Source organism: Haliotis rufescens, unplaced genomic scaffold (genome assembly GCF_023055435.1).
Source record: "Haliotis rufescens isolate VD_foot unplaced genomic scaffold, xgHalRufe1.0.p SCAF_1, whole genome shotgun sequence".
In the NCBI taxonomy this organism is placed as follows: Eukaryota; Metazoa; Mollusca; class Gastropoda; order Lepetellida; family Haliotidae; genus Haliotis; species Haliotis rufescens.
The window spans coordinates 11681907-11703575 of NW_025963779.1; the positions used below are offsets into that span (position 1 = coordinate 11681907).

A 21669-nucleotide genomic window follows, 5' to 3' on the forward strand; every position below is an offset into this window, starting at 1 on the left:
TTTCCCGATGAACGTCAGTATGTCACATGATTACATTGTCAATTGCACGGAGACATACAGAACTACTTTAGGGGAATTACTCAATGTCTAAAAATAACATTAAAAATAATTAGGGAAAACTGAGAGCGACATCGATTTAGGCTATGAATGATGCAGGCTTGGAAGTCATACAGATCATGTGTATATCGGGTCACCGAAATGAAGCGTCCATTCGAAGCTATAACAGAGAATGCTCGACTTACCAAAAGAAATCACCGAGCTCCACACTATCGTGCCTCAGTAAATCCAACCGCGCCGCCTCAAGCGGTAATCCCCGTCATCAGCAGCCGCAGTATGACTCAAACACACGCCAAAAGTTCACAGAACGTTAATATGCATCCATTTGTCAGCATGAGCCGGGTCTGGATTTCTTTCCAATTCCTCCGCTTACTTTACTGGGTGCAACTTGTATTTCAAGCGAATGACAATGCGGTAGCCACCATTTTCTGCCATTTGTAAAACCAAGGGATGTCACTCCAAATGGAATGTTTGGGACAGATGATGTCAAGACGTCATGACTCTCCGCATTGATATAGTCCGCTATAAATAATGAAAGTTTGATGTTTAATGGGTTGTTTTGTTATGATTTATGTATCTGTCCATATAAGGATCGATTCGCCCATCATGGAATTTGCTCACGTGAGGCACTGTCTTCATCAGTTGATGAACGTCAACAAATACGACTTCAATCGTTAAGTGATGTCACCATCTTCATCAGTAGCTTTGACCAGATTCTTTCGTTCATTAGCTGTTTTCAGTATTGTGTATGTCAAATCAGATTCAAAACAAAACTATGGTACAGCATTAGAAATTCAGTCTTTTTAAGACAAGTCCAGAGGACCAGTATTTCACTTGTCCTCAGAGTTTGTAGCTAGTCCCTCCTAAACAAGACAAAAATATTTACTATTTTTACATTTTCTATCAGTTTTATTTAGTTCCAATTTGTAACAAAATTGAAGCATTGAGAACTGGGTGTCATTGTGCAAAGCGACCTTAGTGCTATGGTGATCATAACTCCCTTACCTCAACATAGACTTACGCCGCGATTCGCTGTGCAGAGTTGCGTCCCTTGGCCACGCCAATTATGTTTCTAGGTTTGTCAGCACCATACCCGTGCTCGTGGGTTTCACCGAAGTGGTAAACGTCTGAGACCTGCATCACTTCGGGCTTTCCTCCCACATTAAGCTGACACGCCATGATATAACTGAAATACTGTTAAAAGTGGCGTTAAACCCATCTCACTCACTAACATAGACTTACGGCAGTCATAGGGCTAAGGTTGTTTTGTGCAATACAAAATGCTCAAATGCTACTTGTCAATGAGAACTACCATTGTTAGATTTGTACTTGTCCTCAACACAAATTAGTAGTCTTGGAATAGCAGACTAACCTGAATATGGAAGGCTGTGGTGGATAATGAGTCCTAGGTATCATAATATTGTGGAGACACACTGGATTATCAAGACGGTCATATCGTGGTGATGGATTCTGACTTGCAATCTGGTCACACTAATTGTGTGCGTAATTAATGTTTTGTGTGCCACTAATCTGGTGATTGGCTGAATGTTTGCTCTAATCAGGCATCTCTGCCGGCCCTGGTATGTGCACCGGAGTCGCATCATGGCTCCCACCATCAGCTCCCAGTGGGGTCTCTACCATCCCAGTCACACAGCTCACCTCTGTACAGAGCCAGACAGGTGGGTCTCCAACAGGTGTGATCGTCTCACCCAGTTAGTGGACGAGCCAGACAGGTGGGTCTCCGACAGGTGTGATCGTCTCACCCAGTTAGTGGACGAGCCAGACAGGTAGGTCTGCGACAGGTGTGATCGTCTCACCCAGTTAGTGGACGAGCCAGACAGGTGGGTCTCCGACAGGTGTGATCGTCTCACCCAGTTAGTGGACGAGCCAGACAGGTGGGTCTCCGACAGGTGTGATCGGCTCACCCAGTTAGTGGACGAGCCAGACAGGTAGGTCTGCGACAGGTGTGACCGTCTCATCCAGTTAGTGGACGAGCCAGACAGGTGGCTCTCTGACAGGTGTGATCATCTCAACCAGTTTGTGGACGAACCAGACAGATGGGTCTCCGACAGGTGTGATCGTCTCACCCAGTTAGTGGACGAGCCAGATAGGTGTGATCGTCTCACCCAGTTAGTGGATGAGCCAGACAGGTGGGTCTCCGACAGGTGTGATCGTCTCACCCAGTTAGTGGATGAGCCAGACAGGTGGGTCTCCGACAGGTGTGATCGTCTCACCCAGTTAGTGGATGAGCCAGACAGGTGGGTCTCCGACAGGTGTGATTGGCTCACCCTGTTAGTCGATGAGCCAGACAGGTGGGTCTCCGACAGGTGTGATCGTCTCACCCAGTTAGTGGATGAGCCAGACAGGTGGGTCTCCGACAGGTGTGATCGTCTCACCCAGTTAGTGGATGAGCCAGACAGGTGGGTCTCCGACAGGTGTGATCGTCTCACCCAGTTAGTGGATGAGCCAGACAGGTGGGTCTCCGACAGGTGTGATTGGCTCACCCTGTTAGTCGATGAGCCAGACAGGTGGGTCTCCGACAGGTGTGATCGTCTCACCCAGTTAGTGGATGAGCCAGACAGGTGGGTCTCCGACAGGTGTGATCGGCTCACCCAGTTAGTGGACGAGCCAGACAGGTACCGGTAGATCCTTGGACAAGACACCATTGAGTGACCCCTGAGCGTAGTAACCTTTACAAGTCAGGCAAGCTGGAAGTCGGAGGCATATTGTCAATGGAATAACTTCACTGTTGTTTAGCCAGATACAAAAGAAAATTGAGAACATGGAAGTTCAGCAAGTTACCTGAAAATTAGAGTTACGTTTGCTCTATTCATGTCAAGTAAACCTAGTTTCTGATCTTTGTCTAACCCCCAGCTGTCTGGAAAACCCATGTGAAGATTCCATGTTGGAATGGGTCCTCAGCAACCTGTGCTTGTCTCAAGAGGCAACTAAACTGATCAGGTGGACAGGCTCGCTGACTTGGTTGATTGTGTGTCGTCCTGATGGCATGGATTGTTGTCATAACATCAATCACTGGTTTGTCTGGACCAGAGTTCATTTTAATGGGTTGCCATCATATTGGTGGAATATTACATTATATTGGAGTACATTATTACACCACAAACAAGACAAACATGCATTATATGAATGAAGCAGCTTGATTGACCTGCTCTACACAGAATCAGGGATGAGTGTCAGCCACTGTAGATAGTTCACATGTCATCTGGCAACACTGACAAGTCATGCTGGATGTTGCTACTTAGAGCTCATGTACACAACTGTTTTCTTGTTTCATGTTTGTGAACTATGTGTCAACCATTTAAAGTGATTTTGATGATCTGCACATTCTAAAAACAGCTTACATTATACTAAATGTCTTGATGAGATTAAGCTCAAAGAAGTTATGCATGTTTTATAGATACAAAGTCTCTTTACATTTGTCTAGATGACTGTTTCAGTCTTCTTTATCCACTCCATCAGTGGGCTGAAGACACATTTCTGAATGTTATAATTGGTAGTATTCGTCATGTGTTCTTGTTCTATCTGCTTTGGTTCTCTTTTGATGTCTAGCCGTGAATAGCTGGAATATTGCTGATGCGGCTTAAAGCAACACTTACTCACTCTTTTCATGTAGATGCTTTGGTTTGATCAATTTCCATTTGTTTGTCTCAATTTTCTTATTTTCCTTATTTCCTTTTTTGGTTTCCTTTGTTCTTCCAAGATTTCAAGATGAATCGATCTATCCTCTGTCCAAGACCCAATCATTCCCATACAACCAAAGTGATTTTGAAATTTCAGAAATCATCTAAATCCAAATCTTCAACATCTGAGAAGAAAACAATTGTGTTAAACCCCAAACAGTTTTCTATTCTCCCCGATAAGACTCTCAGGAGTTATGTCCCTTGCAGTCTACAGTCAGCAATGCCCGGACTCACCTTTGAAGCTTTTCAGATGCTGAAGAACCATAGGTACAGAGAATACCCTGATGACACTGACTTGTCTTCAGTGATGATCACATCACAATTTCTCAAAATACAGTTAGAAGATGGAAAGGTTGTGTTTCACCCACTGAGAAATATACGTCATGCAAACAAATCAGCTTCAAGGAATCGCACAGCCAAGACTGCTGGACATTGTGATAAATCGGTGTTACCATGTTCAAACTATCCCCTTGGGACACCAACAGGTGTACCTCCATCTACCCAGATGTCCAGTAGGACGAGGAGGGGACACACAGTCCACAATCTGATTAAAACTGCAAAAGGACTGACAATGAATAAATGCAAGAGTTTCTTTCAGTGAAGATAAATTATTGAATGGTGTCTTGTGTCTGCTGGACAAAAATCGTGAAACTTCTCTCATTTTCTGTGATGTTCCATTATATTTATGCTGATCATTTATTTAATCAAGGAAAGTTTAAGAAATGTCTGTATGAGAAGATCTGAGGAATGAATATGAAGTGCTAGCGAATGTTTCATCATGAGAATGGAAAGCCTTTATTACACTTCTGGACAAACATGATCCGACTTCAAGCAGTGCACGGTGTACATTTCATGGTACATTAGATTATTACTTTTCTTTCTCATGTCGGCGATCAACCCTTATAGCTCATTATGGTTGCTAAAACTTGGTCAGAAGTGATTGCTAATGATGGTAATGGTGGTAGAACACCGTCAGCAAGGATACAGTATAGTCGTCTTGCATGCTGTATGCTGGAAAGATTACTAAACAATTTCAGATAATGAAGATTAAGCTGAGCAAATTCCTTGAAACTTGAAATATCTTGACCAAGACCTTCCATAGTCTAAAGAAGATGTGACAAAGTCACAGCAAGGATGGCAGATCCCTGCATGGTAGAGGTCGCCAAGAGCACGCCAGAGTTGATGGCAAAGGAGACAATATTATGGGGACTGCAGTAGATCTGATTCTGAGTTATGGACGTGCCCTTGTCCTTTCTGAACAATATGCCTACATATGAACCCAATATGCTTTCTGGATCCCTACACTGTTCCTGCTTCTGGCCTGTCTCCTGGAGAAGGTACACACTTAGAATGTGTTTGTATGTTTCAAGCATCATGATGTTGTTTTCACTCCCCCACGAACCTCAACAGAAAAAATGTGACCCAGTTTGCTTGTGTCCCTGATGTCAACACCCATCATATTGATCTGAGTGTACATCTGTTCCCTAGATACAGGACAGCAGTAGCATAACCTTCTTGTGTCTCCTCCAGGATCCCAGTTATCCATCTTTCTTGTGTTCCTGATGTCAGTACCATCATAGTGGTCTGAGTGTAACCTGTTCCTTAGTTACAGGACAACAGTAGCATACCCTTCTTGTGTCTCCTCCAGGATCCCAGTTATCCATCTTTCTTGTGTTCCTGATGTCAGTACCATCATAGTGGTCTGAGTATAACCTGTTCCCTAGTTACAGGACAGCAGTAGCATAACCTTCTTGTGTCTCCTCCAGGATCCCAGTTATCCATCTTTCTTGTGTTCCTGATGTCAGTACCATCATAGTGGTCTGAGTATAACCTGTTCCCTAGTTACAGGACAGCAGTAGCATAACCTTCCTGTGTCTCCTCCAGGATCCCAGTTATCCAGTTCTAGAACCAGGAAGATTCTGCTGTTTGTATGTGTGTGTTGGGTTAAAGATATATATTTCTATAGTCAGTCATATGGACCCTGATGTGTGCTGGTATGGTAATATTCCTTTTTCACAAAAAATGCCACAAATTGCCGAATCTAATAGCATGGTGTGCATGGCTTCACTCTGACCCAACCTTCCTTGTATGTATCACTGTTGCTTCCTTACATAACTGATTGTTGTTCATGTTTGGTTGTGGTTTTTTTAAATTGGGTGGGAGGAGGGGGGATGGGGGGAGGGCTCACATTCATAAGAAAATCATCATTCCTTCAAAATATCACGCATGTTGTTTCTGTGTAGTATCTTGTATGTTGATTTCTTTTTTTGTATATTTAATAATTCTGCCTTTAGTATATATGTTTCAAGTGCTTCATCAATCATGATCTTGTAAGATTGACAATCATAAAATTTTAAGATGTGTCACAAATGTCCAAAGTGCAAAGTGATTTCAGTGTGTTTGGATGATGTGAAATTCAAATGAAAGTGTAAAACGCCTGACACAGAAGCTGTGATTACAGGCGAACGCTGCCCTGGACAAGTACATGAGGATGGCCACCCGCCCCCACTACATCAGCAAGTACGAGGGGCGCAGCAATGGCGGAGTGCCATGCTTCACAGAGGAGAGGAGCATTGAGAGGCAGGCTAAGGTAAAGTGAATACTGGAAAGGATACCATTATTATATAGTTACCTGCAGTGCAGGTCCAAGAAATATATGATTGAGCTGAAGTACAGTGAATAAGGCACTGGATGGGATGTCATTGTTATATAGGAGTTACCTGCAGTGCAGGTCCAAGAAATATGTGAGTGAGCTGAGGTACAGTGAATAAGGCAATGGATGGGATGTCATTGTTATATAGGAGTTACCTGCAGTGCAGGTCCAAGAAATATGTGAGTGAGCTGAGGTACAGTGAATAAGGCAATGGATGGGATGTCATTGTTATATAGGAGTTACCTGCAGTCCAGGTCCAAGAAATATATGAGTGAGCTGAGGTACAGTGAATAAAGCACTAGATAGGATGTCATTGTTGCAGCTGTATATATGCAGTTGTGGTCAAAGAATCAATCATTGTGACACGTGTAATGACTGCAGAATATCTGCATTCAGTGTAATCTATACTAGACTAGATGATAAAACTAGGGAAGTGACTGGCCAACTGTATTCAACACCAAAATAGCATTAAAACTGTTTATTTTAAATAAAAAACCCATAAATTTATCATGTAATAAAAGATTTGATGGACTTTGTCCGTCTATGTAATGACCTGAAATAGTTTATAACATTACTGATATTTCTGACTCATATGTTTTTAATTGTATTCTGCTATTATGTTCCAGAGAATGGCAGAAATCAAGAAGAAAACAGAGGAAGATAGACAAAAGGATCTCAGTTTTTTCGTGAGTTGGTGAAAAAGAGATAGATCAATCATATTTGTAATATGGGTCATTACTTCTACATTTCTTGCACAATTACCAAAATGCCAAAATGCCAAAGTTACCATTCTTAACAAGTAGTCCAGTATGAACTCAACATTGTTTCAGTTGATCTAAGCAATGGCGTCAATGCTGACCCTTTCCTTGTTAGTTGTGTACCTCTGACTGTGTCCTGCTTCGTGGGATGAAGCAGCACACTGTGTAGATCTGCAGTAGTGTCTGTGCTTCAGTATTATTGACATAGTTCTTAGATCTTCCGATCCTCTGGCCTCCATCTTGGCTTCACTGCTCACCTGTTATATACTACTTAAAAAAGTTAGTGAACACCCAATTCTTTGGTAACTTTTGAGTAGTATAGTTCAGATTCTACAACATAGATTAGTACTAAAATGATGCATTGACACACAACAGATATAGCATGTGTGACTCAGTCTATCCTGAATGTACTGTTGAACTGGTAAAGTTGTCTGAGGACAAGTTAGAATCTCTAGAAACTGAAATATCTACATACAGTTTTTCTGTCAGAATACATAATTAATCACTATCTACTTACTGTTTCAAAAGGGGGGATGGGGTAGCCTAGTGGTTAAGGCCTTTGCTCAATGCGCCGAATACCTGGGTTCGATTCCCCACATTGGTAAAATGGGTAAAGCCCATATCTGGTGTCCCCAGCAGGGATATTGCTGAAATATTGCTAAAAGCGGCATAAAACCATACTCACTCACTCACTGTTCCCAAGAACAAGGGAGCATTTGTTTTGTTCCTGCACCCTGATAAGCATGAATATCTGAATGTGTGACATAAGTTGCCATCTCCTTGAAATAACGAAGAACAATGAGGTGAGAGAAGGTCCATGGACTGCCGGTGATGGGAACACAGTACATGCTGCATGTGGACAGACTGTCCTCTCTGGAGCACCGTCTCCATGGTGTAGTGAATAGAGTGTCTGCCCAGAAAGCAGAAGGTTGATGTTTCAACCCCCTGGTTGCGTCATACCAAAAGACATTAAAAGATGCTACTTGCTGTCACCCTGACTGGCACTCGACATTTTGGTGTACTAAGAGAAAGTACTGGTCAGCTTCGGTATACTGTGTCTGAGTGGGAATCAATGTTCGACTGCGGCATGTTATTGCAATGGGCTATCACGATAAGTCCGGCCAAGTCCAGACCTGTACAATCAGCCACACACTCCAGCTGATGCATGTTGCTACATATGTGAAATATTCTTGAACGTGACCTTAAACCTAATTTTACCACACTTCGCCCATCTTCCCGAGGCAAAGGAGTTAACTGACTGTAAAAGTCCAGTTTCCACCCTTGTCTAACTAGGCTGCAATTGTGGAGTTAAGTTTTGGCTGGACTAACAAGTCTATGCATAGTCCAATTAAAATCGCTTAACAAAATCGACATCCAGTTCATAAACAACATGGATTTCAACGTGCAGATTTCGCTCGACTGCAGGATTTGTAAAAGATGTGTTCCATCAACTGGGCGATGACACATATTTTCCAAATCTTGTCACATTTTTAATCAAGGTGCTCACATGATTTGATGCACTCCTAATAGCCACTGGTGGTGCCATGATCGAGCCCAGAAATTCCAGCCTTGTTCAGCAAGGGTGGAAACTGGACTTTTAGAGTCGGTTAACTCCCTTGCCTTGGGAAGATCGATGCACCTGCACCTTGCCTCTCAGGAGCACATCTCTATCTATGCTTCTCTCAACCTTTCTGCTACCTACTATGCTTGTTGACCTTGCTTGCCGACCTTGCTTGCTGACTTTGCTTCCCTCCTGCAGTTCATAGATGGTAGTAGTTCACCTGGGCAGCCTCCGCTTACCTCCCCTGATGATATACATCATCGCCTGCAGGTGGCACTCAACGAGGGAACCTCCAACATCTCCCAGGCACTTGTTGGCTTCAACGTCCGAACAGGGTATACTCATGCTGGTAAGTGTAGACTGCAACAAGTCAATTCATTGTTGCTACATTGTATAGGTACTAACTTACGCCATACATGACCACCGTGTCAGTGTGAAAATCATCATGTGATGGAGCAGGAATGGTCACAGAAATAATAAATGTGCTTGTGTTTAAAAAGCAGGCCCTTTTTGTCATGAAATGATTAACATCTGCAGGTGTAATCCTAATATGGAGAAGACACATTTCCTACTTCTGTGTAAGAAACTGGGCACTTAGTAAATTTTGACACGAGTTAAGCTTGTCTGAGATCGAAGGGTAGTGAACAAACATAGTTCAAACTCTGATGAAACTAAAACTATCATGTAAATGTCCAGGCTTTGTACAGGGTGCTTGTAAAGATAACTTACAGATTCGTCTAAAACTTGTGAGAGGGCGCCTGATATGGCAAATATGGTATCAAATTTATGAAAATATAACCTGCTCTATCATTAATTTCTTATTACCACAGTCTTATATTGTTGTTATTGGTTCTTGAAATGATAATATTATAATGAGTCTAGAATATGTTTGATGTTTAACAAATGCATTAATCTGGGTTATGTTTGGAACTGTACGTCAACATGAGCAACTTGTTCACACAGACAATAAGCCCCCCGTGAATGTGGCATCTTTCTGTGAGTTGACGACACACTCGTGCTTGGTACACTTGGCTAGATAGGCTGAAGATTTCATGCTGGGTAGATTTAGTTGTTGCAAGCAGACTCAAAATTACCTGCACCATAGATACTGCTCAGTGTAAAAAAAGAAGTTAAAGAACACCCAATTTCTTCATAAGACTGTAGATGATCAGTTATGCCATGACAGATTAACTGTAGTCATATGAAGAAATCGAGCGTTCTTTAACTTCTTTTGAGTGGTATACACATTTATTGCTTTCATGTATTTGTTTGTTTTATGTGCTTCTGTTGAGGGTATAGAATGAAACATTAAGATGTTGGTGAATAATGAAATTAAGTAAGTTTATGTTGGTGTTAAGTGTTGCTTTTAAGGATGCGTAGTATTACCGGTATATCAGTAAATTGAGGGTTATTCCTTCCATATCACAATATTGCTTTTTTAATGCTAGATTTATCGGATGATTTCAAATAGCCATTTCTATCATGTATTTACACTTGCGTGCATCCTTGGGAATTTATTTATACAATTGCCAAATACCTGGAGCAATCTTCAATTCATACACTGGTGTTTTAAATTGCTTCTGAATACAAATTTAGAATTACACAATATATTGTGATATGTATAGCAATAGGGCCTGTTGCATTGTAAAATATTGTAATACACCCTAAACCTCCAATACCTATCCCTAGTTATTTATACATATATCTAGAGGTGTTTTTATGTTGTGTATGTGAAATTATGCTTTGCGTTTGCTTTCCAGAAACTATAGAAGTAGTGCTTGTTTGTATAAGGATTCTGGGAATATGTAAAAATAGTTTAAAAATCAGGTATCAAAGTCATCCAATAATTGTATGAAAGAGTTTTATGTGTTTGTGTGGACTGAATTCTCCTCCATAAACAACGTGCTATGTCATGTGTGGTGACGTACACCAAACTCTACCCCCATGTGAATATGATATTCCAGCTGCATCACGGGTGAGGCCGACTTAACGATCAAGGTACATATGGCAAAATATTCAGAAGTAATTATGAAATACCCTTTCTATTTATATATTTGTTTCCATCTTGGCCTAAATTAGGTACAAAATCCACCATTTCTATTCTCATGTTATCTGAAGAAGTGAATGTTTCCACAGACAACTTCCGAGATCTGTGTCCAGGCGTACACAGTGCCAATGGCTTCATCCTTCCGTCCACCTCACTGACCAATGGCCTCTCCAGTGGTCACCTCATTAATGGACCCAAGGACATGAGGTAATCTCACATATGCTAATTACCTGTGACCAACACACATGCATGAATTCACAAACTGCACCACAGATACTAAAATTTGCATGTTTAAAAATATCATAATCATAATTACCCAAGGGTTATTTACTTGCATGTAATGTTGTGGACAGATCATCTTGTGTTAACATATCTCAATATGAACATAATAAATTTAACAGAAATTAAACTTGGTTCTCGTGAAGTGGCTGTAAAATATTGGTTAAGGGAACTTAAAGCAGAAAGACACAGTACTGTCTGGGTGTGTCCTGCAGTGATATAGGCAGCACTTGAGAACCATGATATTGTAGCTCACCTGATCAAATGGTTACGTGGTCGTATGTCTTGGCCTACTTGTCTGGCATCTGGTAGTAGTGAATGTGAACGTTTCACAGTGGAGCAATGATGCCGAAACCTGTTAAGCCTGTCCAAAAAATGAGTTCAATAATTCTGATCTGATTTTTCAATATGGCCACCAAGGTGAAATTTGGCATTCATCAAACGTCCATTTCCCCATCAGTCTAACTTTATACAGAAACTGTTACAATGTTGATGCTAAAAGTAACGATCTGAAGTGGTTTTCTTTGTTGACATGTTAATTAAATGCCAGAGAATAACCAGTCTTGATTATCCAACTAAACAGATTTCATTGGTGTAAGAGGCAAAAGATTATGACATTTACTATTTGACAAGGTGAGCTCCAGTGAAGTACTATTTATTATGTACCAGTATTAGCTAGATCTCCTATTTGTTGTGTGTATTGGTTTCGTTGTTTCTGCATGTTTGTAAACTCAATATAGCATGCTTGATGGAATATGTATTGTCATAACCATGACAACAGTTTTGTTTCTCATGTGTGTCAGCACATGGAATTCAGGGAAGACAGAGTGATTGTCTTAATAAGCAACCGGAATGAGGATCAGATGGTTACAACAATCTCATTAAAATCAGATCTTAGTTCTCACTATCGCTAAACAAAGATCTGAGGACATCCCATTACGGGTCACGTCAGAACGACCTTTCATCCAACCAATCAAAGCATCACTTACCAGATCATGAAAGTGACATTTTGAATGTGTTTTCTAATCATGCATGCTAGTTGACACTAAATGGTGACTGGTTGATGAAACACTAACCTTCCCTTGTAGCTCCTCCGATGCCAGTGACTCAGAAGCAGGCGATGTTGCGACTCCTATTCGTACCTTCCCTGTGTCGTCACGCCGCAACCCCTACCAGCTTGACCACGTGTCTCCCCCCCTCACATTTCCCCTCCCTCCACCCGTGTTCAGAAAGCCTGTCAGGTACACTGGCACCCACACTTAAAGGGGGACTTGTCTCTGGCAGTTTGGCTGGGATGCCCTTAATAGTTAGATTGGTCTTTTACAGGGATGTGTCAGCAGTTAGGAGGTAGGGGATTTTTGGTCATCATTAAATGATAATTGAGTTCAAACTATTTTCTTTACTGATATATAACCAACATTTCCGTTTTACACTGAGTGGACAAAGGAGCCAAACGTCTGAGACAAGTCCACCTTTCTTGCATGTCTTGTTACCCTTTAATACACTGCAAGAGGAAGTCAAGTATGATGTGAGAGGTGTACACAAGTTTGGCTTTCTTATAGGTTTTCTTCAGGTGCCAACTTTATAATTTTTGTATAAAATTTAGGATGTTATGAGTAATTCATGGAGCAACCTCTTCGAGCAGAAAGTGTCTTTAAAAAAGTCGACAATACATAAATCCGAAATATTATATGATTCAAAATGTTTTACAAAGTTACACAATTTTTTAGTCAGTAATTGTTAATACAGCTAAGATGTATTCCAATTATGGAAAACTTACAGGCAAAATGAACAACTTTTATATCAGTTATAATTGCTCCTTCACTATCAGAAGGAAATGAACCTATTTATCCAAGGGCATTGCTTTATCTAATTACTTTAAAATTTTTTGTTGTTGTTGTAATTTACTAAAATGATTTGACAGCTTCCTTCTTCCCATGTAAGCAGCATCAGTTCCTATCATTGTTTCAGGACGGGTCCAGTTTTAAAGTCGGTGAATCGACATATGGTGTCCTCCACACCTCCATTGATTGCATCTGGAATTATACCACCAAGACGGTCATCTGTAACGACAGAATTGACCAACCAGAAACTAGATGACCGGGCCCGCATCACTCGCTCGTCTGGACCATTGGTGGGTATCCCCATGTGGGGATTCCAGGGCAGATTATGTCCTCAGTGACTGAAGCTTATCATAAGAGCTGACTTATATGGTGACACTATAAAACCTTCAGATGTTTTTTGCAGAAGTCCTCTTCGGTGTCAGCTCTCCATAATGAGTTGTGTCACTAATGTAAGAACTCACTCCAATATAATGAGAAATGATTTTGCTGGAATATTGCTGACTTAAGCTCACTCACTTTATCCACATCGATGTACATATATTCTGTAAATTAGTAACTTTTGTTTCCAAAATATAAAAGTCATATACATGTTTTGAGGTGATGTTCAAATGTGCCTTTCTTTAAGGCATGTACGACCACCTCCATGGTCTAGTGGTAGAGCGTCTGCCTAGAGAGTGGAAGGTTGAGTGTTCGATCCCCGGCTGCATCATACCAAAAGACGTTAAAATATGGTACTTGTTAACCTGCCTGGTGTTCGGCATTAAGGGGTTAAAACAAAGACTGGTCAGCTTAGTCAGTATACTGTGTCTGAGTGGAGTATTCATGTTCAACTGCGGAAAGGTATCTCAGTGGGCTGGTACTATAAAATCGGCATTAGTCTGGACTAGTACAACCAGCCACACACTCACACACACATTCATGCATGCATGTCGCTGTAAATGTGCAATAATCTTGGATATGATGTTAAACCCATTTCACCTCACCTTTAAGGCATTCATCTTTTATGATAGTCCTTCATGATATATCACCCTGTAAAAATTCGGGTTAGAATTGTTTCTCAGCAATCCAAGCTTGTCAAGAGAAGCAACCACCAGTATCGGGTGGTCTGGCGTGCTGACTTGTAAGCATATCCAAATTGCATAGATTGATGCTCATGATGTCAACCACTGGATTGTCTGGTTCAGACTCGATTATATACAGACCGCCATCATATAGCTGGAATATTGCTTAGTGCGGCGTTAAACAACAAACAAACAAGATAAATGAGCCTGATACCAAGAATAATGTGACACAATGTTATTGTTTCAACAGTTTAACTGATGTGAGTATGACTGTGTATCACTCCAGGGTTTTGTGTTGGTGCACGTTGGTTTTGGATACGTCACACCATGTTATGTCTGCGTCATAGATGTAGTAGAAACTCGCTTATTGTGGTAAGGTCAGCTTCCATACATGTGGTTGTTGGTTTCATATAAGTGGAGGACGAGCTGCTTCCCACGTTAGTCAGTGTGCTGGGACATGACCGAAACATTCAAAGCAGCCTGGAGAGTGAAAGATGGTACTTGTTGTTAACCGGGGTGCGAACCCACAATCATAGGTTTCTGGTGTGCCCAAGGGACGCAACTCTTCACACCGAATCGCGGTCCCTTAGACGACTGGGCCACCCGTGCCCCCTCAAAATACTGTGTCTGAGTGAGGGAGCCATGTTTAACTGCTGCATGGTATCTCAGTGGGCTAGCACAGTTATGACATCAGTCCACACAAGTACAAACAGGCACATCGCTGTATAAGTGCAGTAGTCTTGAAAGTGACACTAAACCCCATTTCACCTCACCTCAAAGCAGCGTTAACCTCATGTTCTGCACAGACTGTTGACACCTGTTCTGTTCTCATCTTATTTTGGCATGTGCACCAGGAGTCCTGGTTTCTGTGTTAATGGACGATGGATATGCTATCCATCACTGTGCCCATTTGGGTTTGTGGCATTTGTTTTGCATGACATCTTCACGTATCACAGTTTACGTTTGAAAAGAATGTAGCATGTAATAACCTGTATTTGATAACGTCCCTAAGGCAAGGAATATTATGGAGAACCATTTCTTTTTTGTATTTACACAAAGATTAAGAACTACTTCCTGCCCCTTCATCATCTTTCAAGAAGTAGCCCTCAACTGTTGTGTTTATACAAAATATAAATAAAACTTATATTCCTGGGGCAGTGGGATTGTGGTTAAAGAATTTGCTCGTCCTGAAGACCCAGGATTTGATGCCCCACAAGGGTTCAGTGTCTTTAGTCCATTTCTGGTATCTCTTCCCCCCCATGATATTGCTAAAATATTGCTAACAGCAGCGTAAATACTCACTCACTCATAGTATTCCTTGTTGTATGTATGTCCAGCTTCTAAATGCCTCATTAAGGGCCGGGCTTAAACAACGTCCTTTATTATGAAAACATTCAGCATCATAAGCTAAAACCAAGTTGAGAATGTGGTCAATAACACCACCCACACCTTGGAAATGTTTTTGCACCCTGGGTGCTCAATGCATCAAGTATGGTAGTTGAATACTTCAAGTATGGTTGTTGAATGCATCAAGGATGGTAGTTGAATGCTTCAAGTATGGTTGTTGAATACATCAAGTATGGTAGTTGAATGCTTCAAGTATGGTTGTTGAATGAATCAAGTATGGTAGTTGAATGCTTCAAGTATGGTTGTTGAATGAATCAAGTATGGTAGTTAAATGCTTCAAGTATGGTTGTTGAATGCATCAAGTATGGTAGTTGAATGTTTCAAGTATGGTTGTTGAATGCATCAAGTATGGCAGTTGAATGCATCAATTATGGTCGTTTAATGCTTTAAGTATGGTTGTTTAATGCTTTAAGTATGGTCGTTTAATGCTTCAAGTATGGTTGTTGAATGCTTCAAGTATGGTTGTTGAATGAATAAAGTATGGTAGTTGAATGCTTCAAGTATGGTTGTTGAATGCATCAAGTATGGCAGTTGAATGCATCAATTATGGTCGTTTAATGCTTTAAGTATGGTTGTTTAATGCTTTAAGTATGGTCGTTTAATGCTTCAAGTATGGTTGTTGAATGCTTCAAGTATGGTTGTTGAATGAATAAAGTATGGTAGTTGAATGCTTCAAGTATGGTTGTTGAATGCATCAAGTATGGTAGTTGAATGCTTCAAGTATGGTTGTTGAATGCATCAAGTATGGCAGTTGAATGCATCAAGTATGGTTGTTTAATGCTTTAAGTATGGTCGTTTAATGCTTTAAGTATGGTCGTTTAATGCTTCAAGTATAGTAGTAATAACTTTAAATTGGTCTAAAAGTTAACTTTTCTTGGCTCTGGATCTCTGACATCTGCTAACCCAAACCTATTTATTGCACTTTGACCATGTTCAGAATGTTTCATCTATTTGTACGAATCCTGTTCTCATTTTAAATTCAAGACATACCAGAGCTCCAGATAAGCTTTCGGTGTTGTGGGTATTTTACCCATGCATTTTAAAATCATTGGGTATCAGTAATTCTATCAGTAATTCTTATTTTTGTAGCATATCTGTAATGTTCGTTGCGTATTTGATACGCTTGGATTTTATTTTACTGCATATTTCTGCATTTCTGATGCGTATTTTACACAGATACGCAGCTTATCTGGAGCTCTGCATACTCTTTTTACATACTTACCATGTTTTTTGTCAGCAGGTAACGGGAACCAAAAACTTACTGTTCATCTTTTAGGCCTTACAATAATAACTGCATCAGAGATTTGTGAGAACTTTGTTTAGAAATATTCATGAAGTCTTATGTTATTTCCTTTTCTATTTGAACCAACAAATTATATTTTGTCCTCAGCTGAGGAGTCTGCGACCTAATGGTGTCCATCAAGGCTTCAACTGAAGGTCACTGTCAGTGTGATGGTCAAGACAAGGTCAAGGTCAAGGTCTTCTTAAGGGCGAACAACTCTCCTGAAGATGTGTTTTGCACAGAAATTGAATTTAAAACCTGTATGATGGTTCTCCAACTGACTAGCTGATGTAAGATGATTCATGAGCATTGACAGAGCCATCACTTAATTTGACAAGGTCAAGGTCTTCTCAAGGGCGAACAACTCTCCTGAAGATGTGTTTTGCACAGAAATTGAATTTAAACCTGTATGATGGTTCTCCAACTGACGAGCTGATGTAAGACGATTCATGAGCATTGACAGAGCCATCACTTAATTTACCTGGCCTTGATAATGAAGTTGTGCAACAATTTTCATCTGTACATTCCAGTGTCCATAGCCCCAATCAAGGATATGACCAGTTCATAGGGAAAGATCAAGTAACACCTTGACTGAACTAACATGGAGATTGTATCAAGCACGAGTCTTATACAGTATTGTGCCTGGACCTGACACATTTCACCGTCCATGATGAATGTGTGATATTGAAGCTGAATATTCAGCAGTGTGTTCTGTGCAACAAACAGGAAAGTACTGAGCATTGGAGTCATGTCCTCTATCATACTTGTTATGATCAGTGTTTCCACATCAATATGCGGCTGTCATGCTTGTGTGCCTGTGGGAAGAAATACTATATATTTTTGTAAGACTCAATTCCCAATTATCAACCAAACAGTCTATTATAGAACAATATGTGTCAGTCAAAATTTATATTCACCTTTAACTTGTGAACATGAAAAGAACCATAGGTAAACAAGACGACCCAAGGCATCATGAATGAGCAGGGTCAAGGTCATATTCAAAGTGAGGCAGGGTTCAAATACACCAGTGAAGGACAATTCCAGTGTCTTAAAAACAGTTCCACTGGACATTTTATTACCTGTATGTGTTTTAAGGTACAGTGCTTCTTGATGCATTTGTGGGTAATACACTTTAAATAAGAATCAGGGATAATATTCCACCTAGTCAAGAAGAGAGAAATATGGAGGATATCACCAGCTACAAGAGCCAATCATTGCCTCCGACTGGGACTCCACTGTCTATTGCTATGACTATGACTGTCTGTGATATATGTTTATACTGACACTAGTGATAGTGAAATATGGACAATGTTTCATGTTCTGTAGAAGAAAGCTAAAGAACTACAAAAGGAGATGACTTTTTGCAAGTTTTCTTTTATGTTATTTTCAAAATACTGTCAAATGCTTTGTATGGCTGTACCTTCTTACCATGTTTTATTTGTATTTTGTGTTTCATGTAAATATAATTGTATATTGTGTAATTGTATAAAATGTTAATCAAAGTGAAAGTGTTTGTTTTTCAATTTACATGTTACACACAATTACCTTTCAAAACAAGAGGGGGTAGTCTAGTGGTTAAAGCCTTCACTTGTCACACCATAGGCCCAGGTGCGATTTCCCACAAGGGCACAATGTGTGAAGCCCATTTCTGGTGATATTACTCTTCTCTGCCAAATAGACCAGGAATGAGAAATTGAAATATATGCCTTATGATTAATAGATTTCTTACGGTCAGTCTTAATAATATCAGATCTCAGTTCTTGCTACTGCAAAACAAACACCAAAGGACATCCCACTACGGGTTACGTCAGAACGATCTTTTGCAAACTTTGAGCGACCAATGAAATTACTAAAAGGAAGTTGACATAAGCCAATAAAAAAGCAGCTTTCTCGAGCTTTACTTTACCTCTAGTTTCAATTCCATACTATGCTTTGAAAATTATTTTGATTGAGTTCTCAATCGAATATTTGAAACTGAAAAAATAATACTTCTGGAATATCTAACAGATGCCACGATTGAAAATGGCGGAGCTTCTACCGGTTATGGAAAGTCTCTTCTGTTTATCCCTAAAGCAAGAGATAGACGTCGATTTTGATGGAATCAGTCCATAACTGTTGTTTGAAATACCCCGTGTTAACCTTTTTCAAGGTTCCATGACTGGCAGAGTGGCAGTCAGAATGTGTTTCCTAATCTGGTAAAGGACGATCTGAATGGTGGCATGAAAGGTCGTTCTGATGTGACCCGAAATGGGATCTCTTTTTTTAGCGGTAGCGTAAATGAGATTTTTATGAGATTGTATTTAGGTCAATATGACCATGCTAGAGACAGCATGCACCCCATGAGTCAACATGAAGGATACAATAACAGTGGAAGTTCCAACAGCATATTACCAGTCTGTTATCTAGAAGTTATATAATTTTATTATCACTGATTTTATATAACAGAAAATAATTTGCAGACTTATAGGATCATTTGAAGCATTCTGAGCATCTGAATTCGCCTACATAAAGTTGCATGATCAGTAACAGAGAGGAATACTGAAGGAATAGGATAGGCATTAAGGATAATGAGTATTGGAGAATGGAGATCTCGAGTCCAGTGTTTGTTTGTTATTTAATGCTGCACTCAACAATATTCCAGCTATTTGATGGCGTTCTGTAAATAATCAAGTCTGGTCCAGACAATCCAATGATAGGCATCATAAGCATTGTTTTACATAATTGGGTAATGATGACATGCATTAACCATGTCAGCGAGCCTGACCACCCGATCACGTTAATCACCACTTACGACAAGCGGGGGCACGGGTGGCCCAGTCGTCTAAGGCGCCGCGATTCGCTGTGCAGAGTTGCGTCCCTTGGACACGCCAGAAACCTATGATTGTGGGTTCGAATCCCGGTTCGCCCCGATTATGTTTCTAGGTTTGTCAGCACCATACCCGTGCTCATGGGTTTCACCGAAGTGGTAAACGTCTGAGACCTACATCACTTTGGGCTTTCCTCCCACATTAAGCTGACACGCCGTGATATAACTGGAATACTGTTAAAAGCGGCGTTAAACACAACTCACTCACTCACTCACTTACGACAAGCAGGGACTTCTGAAGATCAGTTTTAACTCGGATCTTCACGTGTCTCGAGTGTAGTGCAGATCTTTGTTCTACATTAACTATTTAACACTCATATCGAGAAGTAGATGAGGTTCTTCTTGTTGAAGGCTCGGAGCACAAACTCCGCTGTTGCTGAACAGCAGAGGGGTTATAGGCTAGTCACATTTCATGACGAGATCTTTGAAGTTGTTAAAGACAAAGAAAAGCATGCATGTTTTGTTGCATTTTTATTCAAATTGCAAGGTGGTAAACAAAGGTAAAAATAATCTTGCATAATTCCATTGGTTTTCTATTAAGTAATTCTGTACAGCAAAATGACAGGAACACATCAACTGACCGAAAACATCCAATGATAATGGCTCTGTAGGTTATAAAATCAGTTATTATCTGTATGTTTGTTGTTTAATGCCCCACTCAGAAATATTCAAGCTCTATGATAGTGGTCTGTAAAAAGTAACGTCTGGACCAGACAATTCAGTGATTGACATCATGAGTATCTATGAGCATCGAGCTACGCAACTGGGATATAATGACATGCATCAACCTAGTCAGCGAGTCAAATGTGCAGTCACTGCTTATGGAATGGACACATCTGGTACACATAATGTTTCAGGCATTACCATCATTACCACTTGTGAGGTGAGGTGAGGTGAAATGGAGTTTAACGTCGCGTCCAAGATTATTGCACTTATATAGCGACGTACATGTACGTGTGTGTGTGTGTGTGGCTGCTTGTACTTGTCCGGACTGATGCCGATTTATAATACTAGCTCACTGAGATACCATGCCGCAGTTTAACATGAATACCCCACTCAGACACAGTATACTGACTCCGAGCCGACCAGTCCTTGTTTTAGCCCCTTAATGCCGAGCGCCAGACAGGGTAACAACAAGTACCATCTTTTAATGTCTTTTGGTATGACGCGGTCGGGGATCGAACCCCGGACCTTCCGCTCTCCGTGCGGACGCTCTACCACTAGACCACGGAGGCGGTCCTTACCACTTTTGAAGGTGACACTGTTGCCACAACGCTTGGGCTATTCTACAGTTCATTATGACATCATGTCCATTATGAAAACAACATTCAAAATCACGTATGTGGTCAAATGTCGACTGTACTGCTGCTTTAACAACTTTATTTGGGATTTTTTCTATCAAAACTCTCCCTCCTCCCATTATGACTTACAGATGTATTTTTTTGTTTTTCATACTGTGCTGAATATGAAACCGATTAACCCACGACATGCAGGTTTTGACTTGGCTTGTTGTTGGGAGACATGGTGTAGGTCAATGACTGATTAAAGATTAAATAAATTCATCATAAAACACGGAGATCATTTTAATCGGACGTGCTGGAGTAGTGATAACAAAATATCTTTACAAATTCCTGTTTACAAAACATCCTCATCCGCTCATTATGACATAATACCTTGAGTGGGTCAGAATGATTTATATGTAAATTACACACGTTTCTTGTAAGAACATCCATTATACATCTGCCAATATACATGAATATACAATGCCCTTTCATTGGTTCAAAGTTTTATATATTCTATAAATATGATAAATACCTGGTTTTCTTAAAATCAACTATGATAATTTGTCATTATATAACATGTATAACAATTAGCATGAATATTCCCTATTCCGTAACACGAGATTGTGACTGTTGCTGATCTGTCTGGGCACGTCACAACCGATCTGCACACACTGGACTCCCACTGTCTGTCTGCCACCAGCAGGCAATCAACAAGTCACAATGGTGTACGGAACTGTGGCTAAATATACATATCTAGATCACTCGACAATGAGCTTGACAGCAGCGTGTCCTTTAGCGTGTCCTTTGTCACGGGATCAACAAACAGAGTGGAAAATCTAGTATTGCACAAAGCAACCCTCGTCTACTGAC

The 21669-nt window shown here is 40.6% G+C and overlaps 1 protein-coding gene across 20 annotated transcripts in view; it reads left to right on the forward strand.

Annotated features, from left to right (window-relative positions):
• The window catches only part of LOC124147753 (cytosolic carboxypeptidase 2-like), a 98987-nt gene extending 80835 nt beyond the window's left edge, over positions 1–18152 (forward strand). For 10 of the 20 annotated variants that reach the window (XM_048383091.1, XM_046518510.2, XM_048383115.1 and 7 more), the window contains 9 exons: positions 1620–1736; positions 6220–6348; positions 7038–7097; positions 8929–9079; positions 9694–9726; positions 10867–10984; positions 12145–12297; positions 13028–13190; positions 16759–18152. In XM_048383091.1, the coding sequence (XP_048239048.1) occupies positions 1620–1736; positions 6220–6348; positions 7038–7097; positions 8929–9079; positions 9694–9726; positions 10867–10984; positions 12145–12297; positions 13028–13190; positions 16759–16803 (969 nt within the window). In that variant the 3' untranslated portion in view covers positions 16804–18152. Of the gene's footprint in view, positions 1–1619; positions 1737–6219; positions 6349–7037; positions 7098–8928; positions 9080–9693; positions 9727–10866; positions 10985–12144; positions 12298–13027; positions 13191–14211; positions 14222–16758 lie in introns of all 20 variants that reach the window. The other 10 variants (XM_046518524.2, XM_048383152.1, XM_046518530.2 and 7 more) reach the window with 10 other exon arrangements.
• The last annotated feature ends 3517 nt before the right edge of the window (positions 18153–21669 follow it).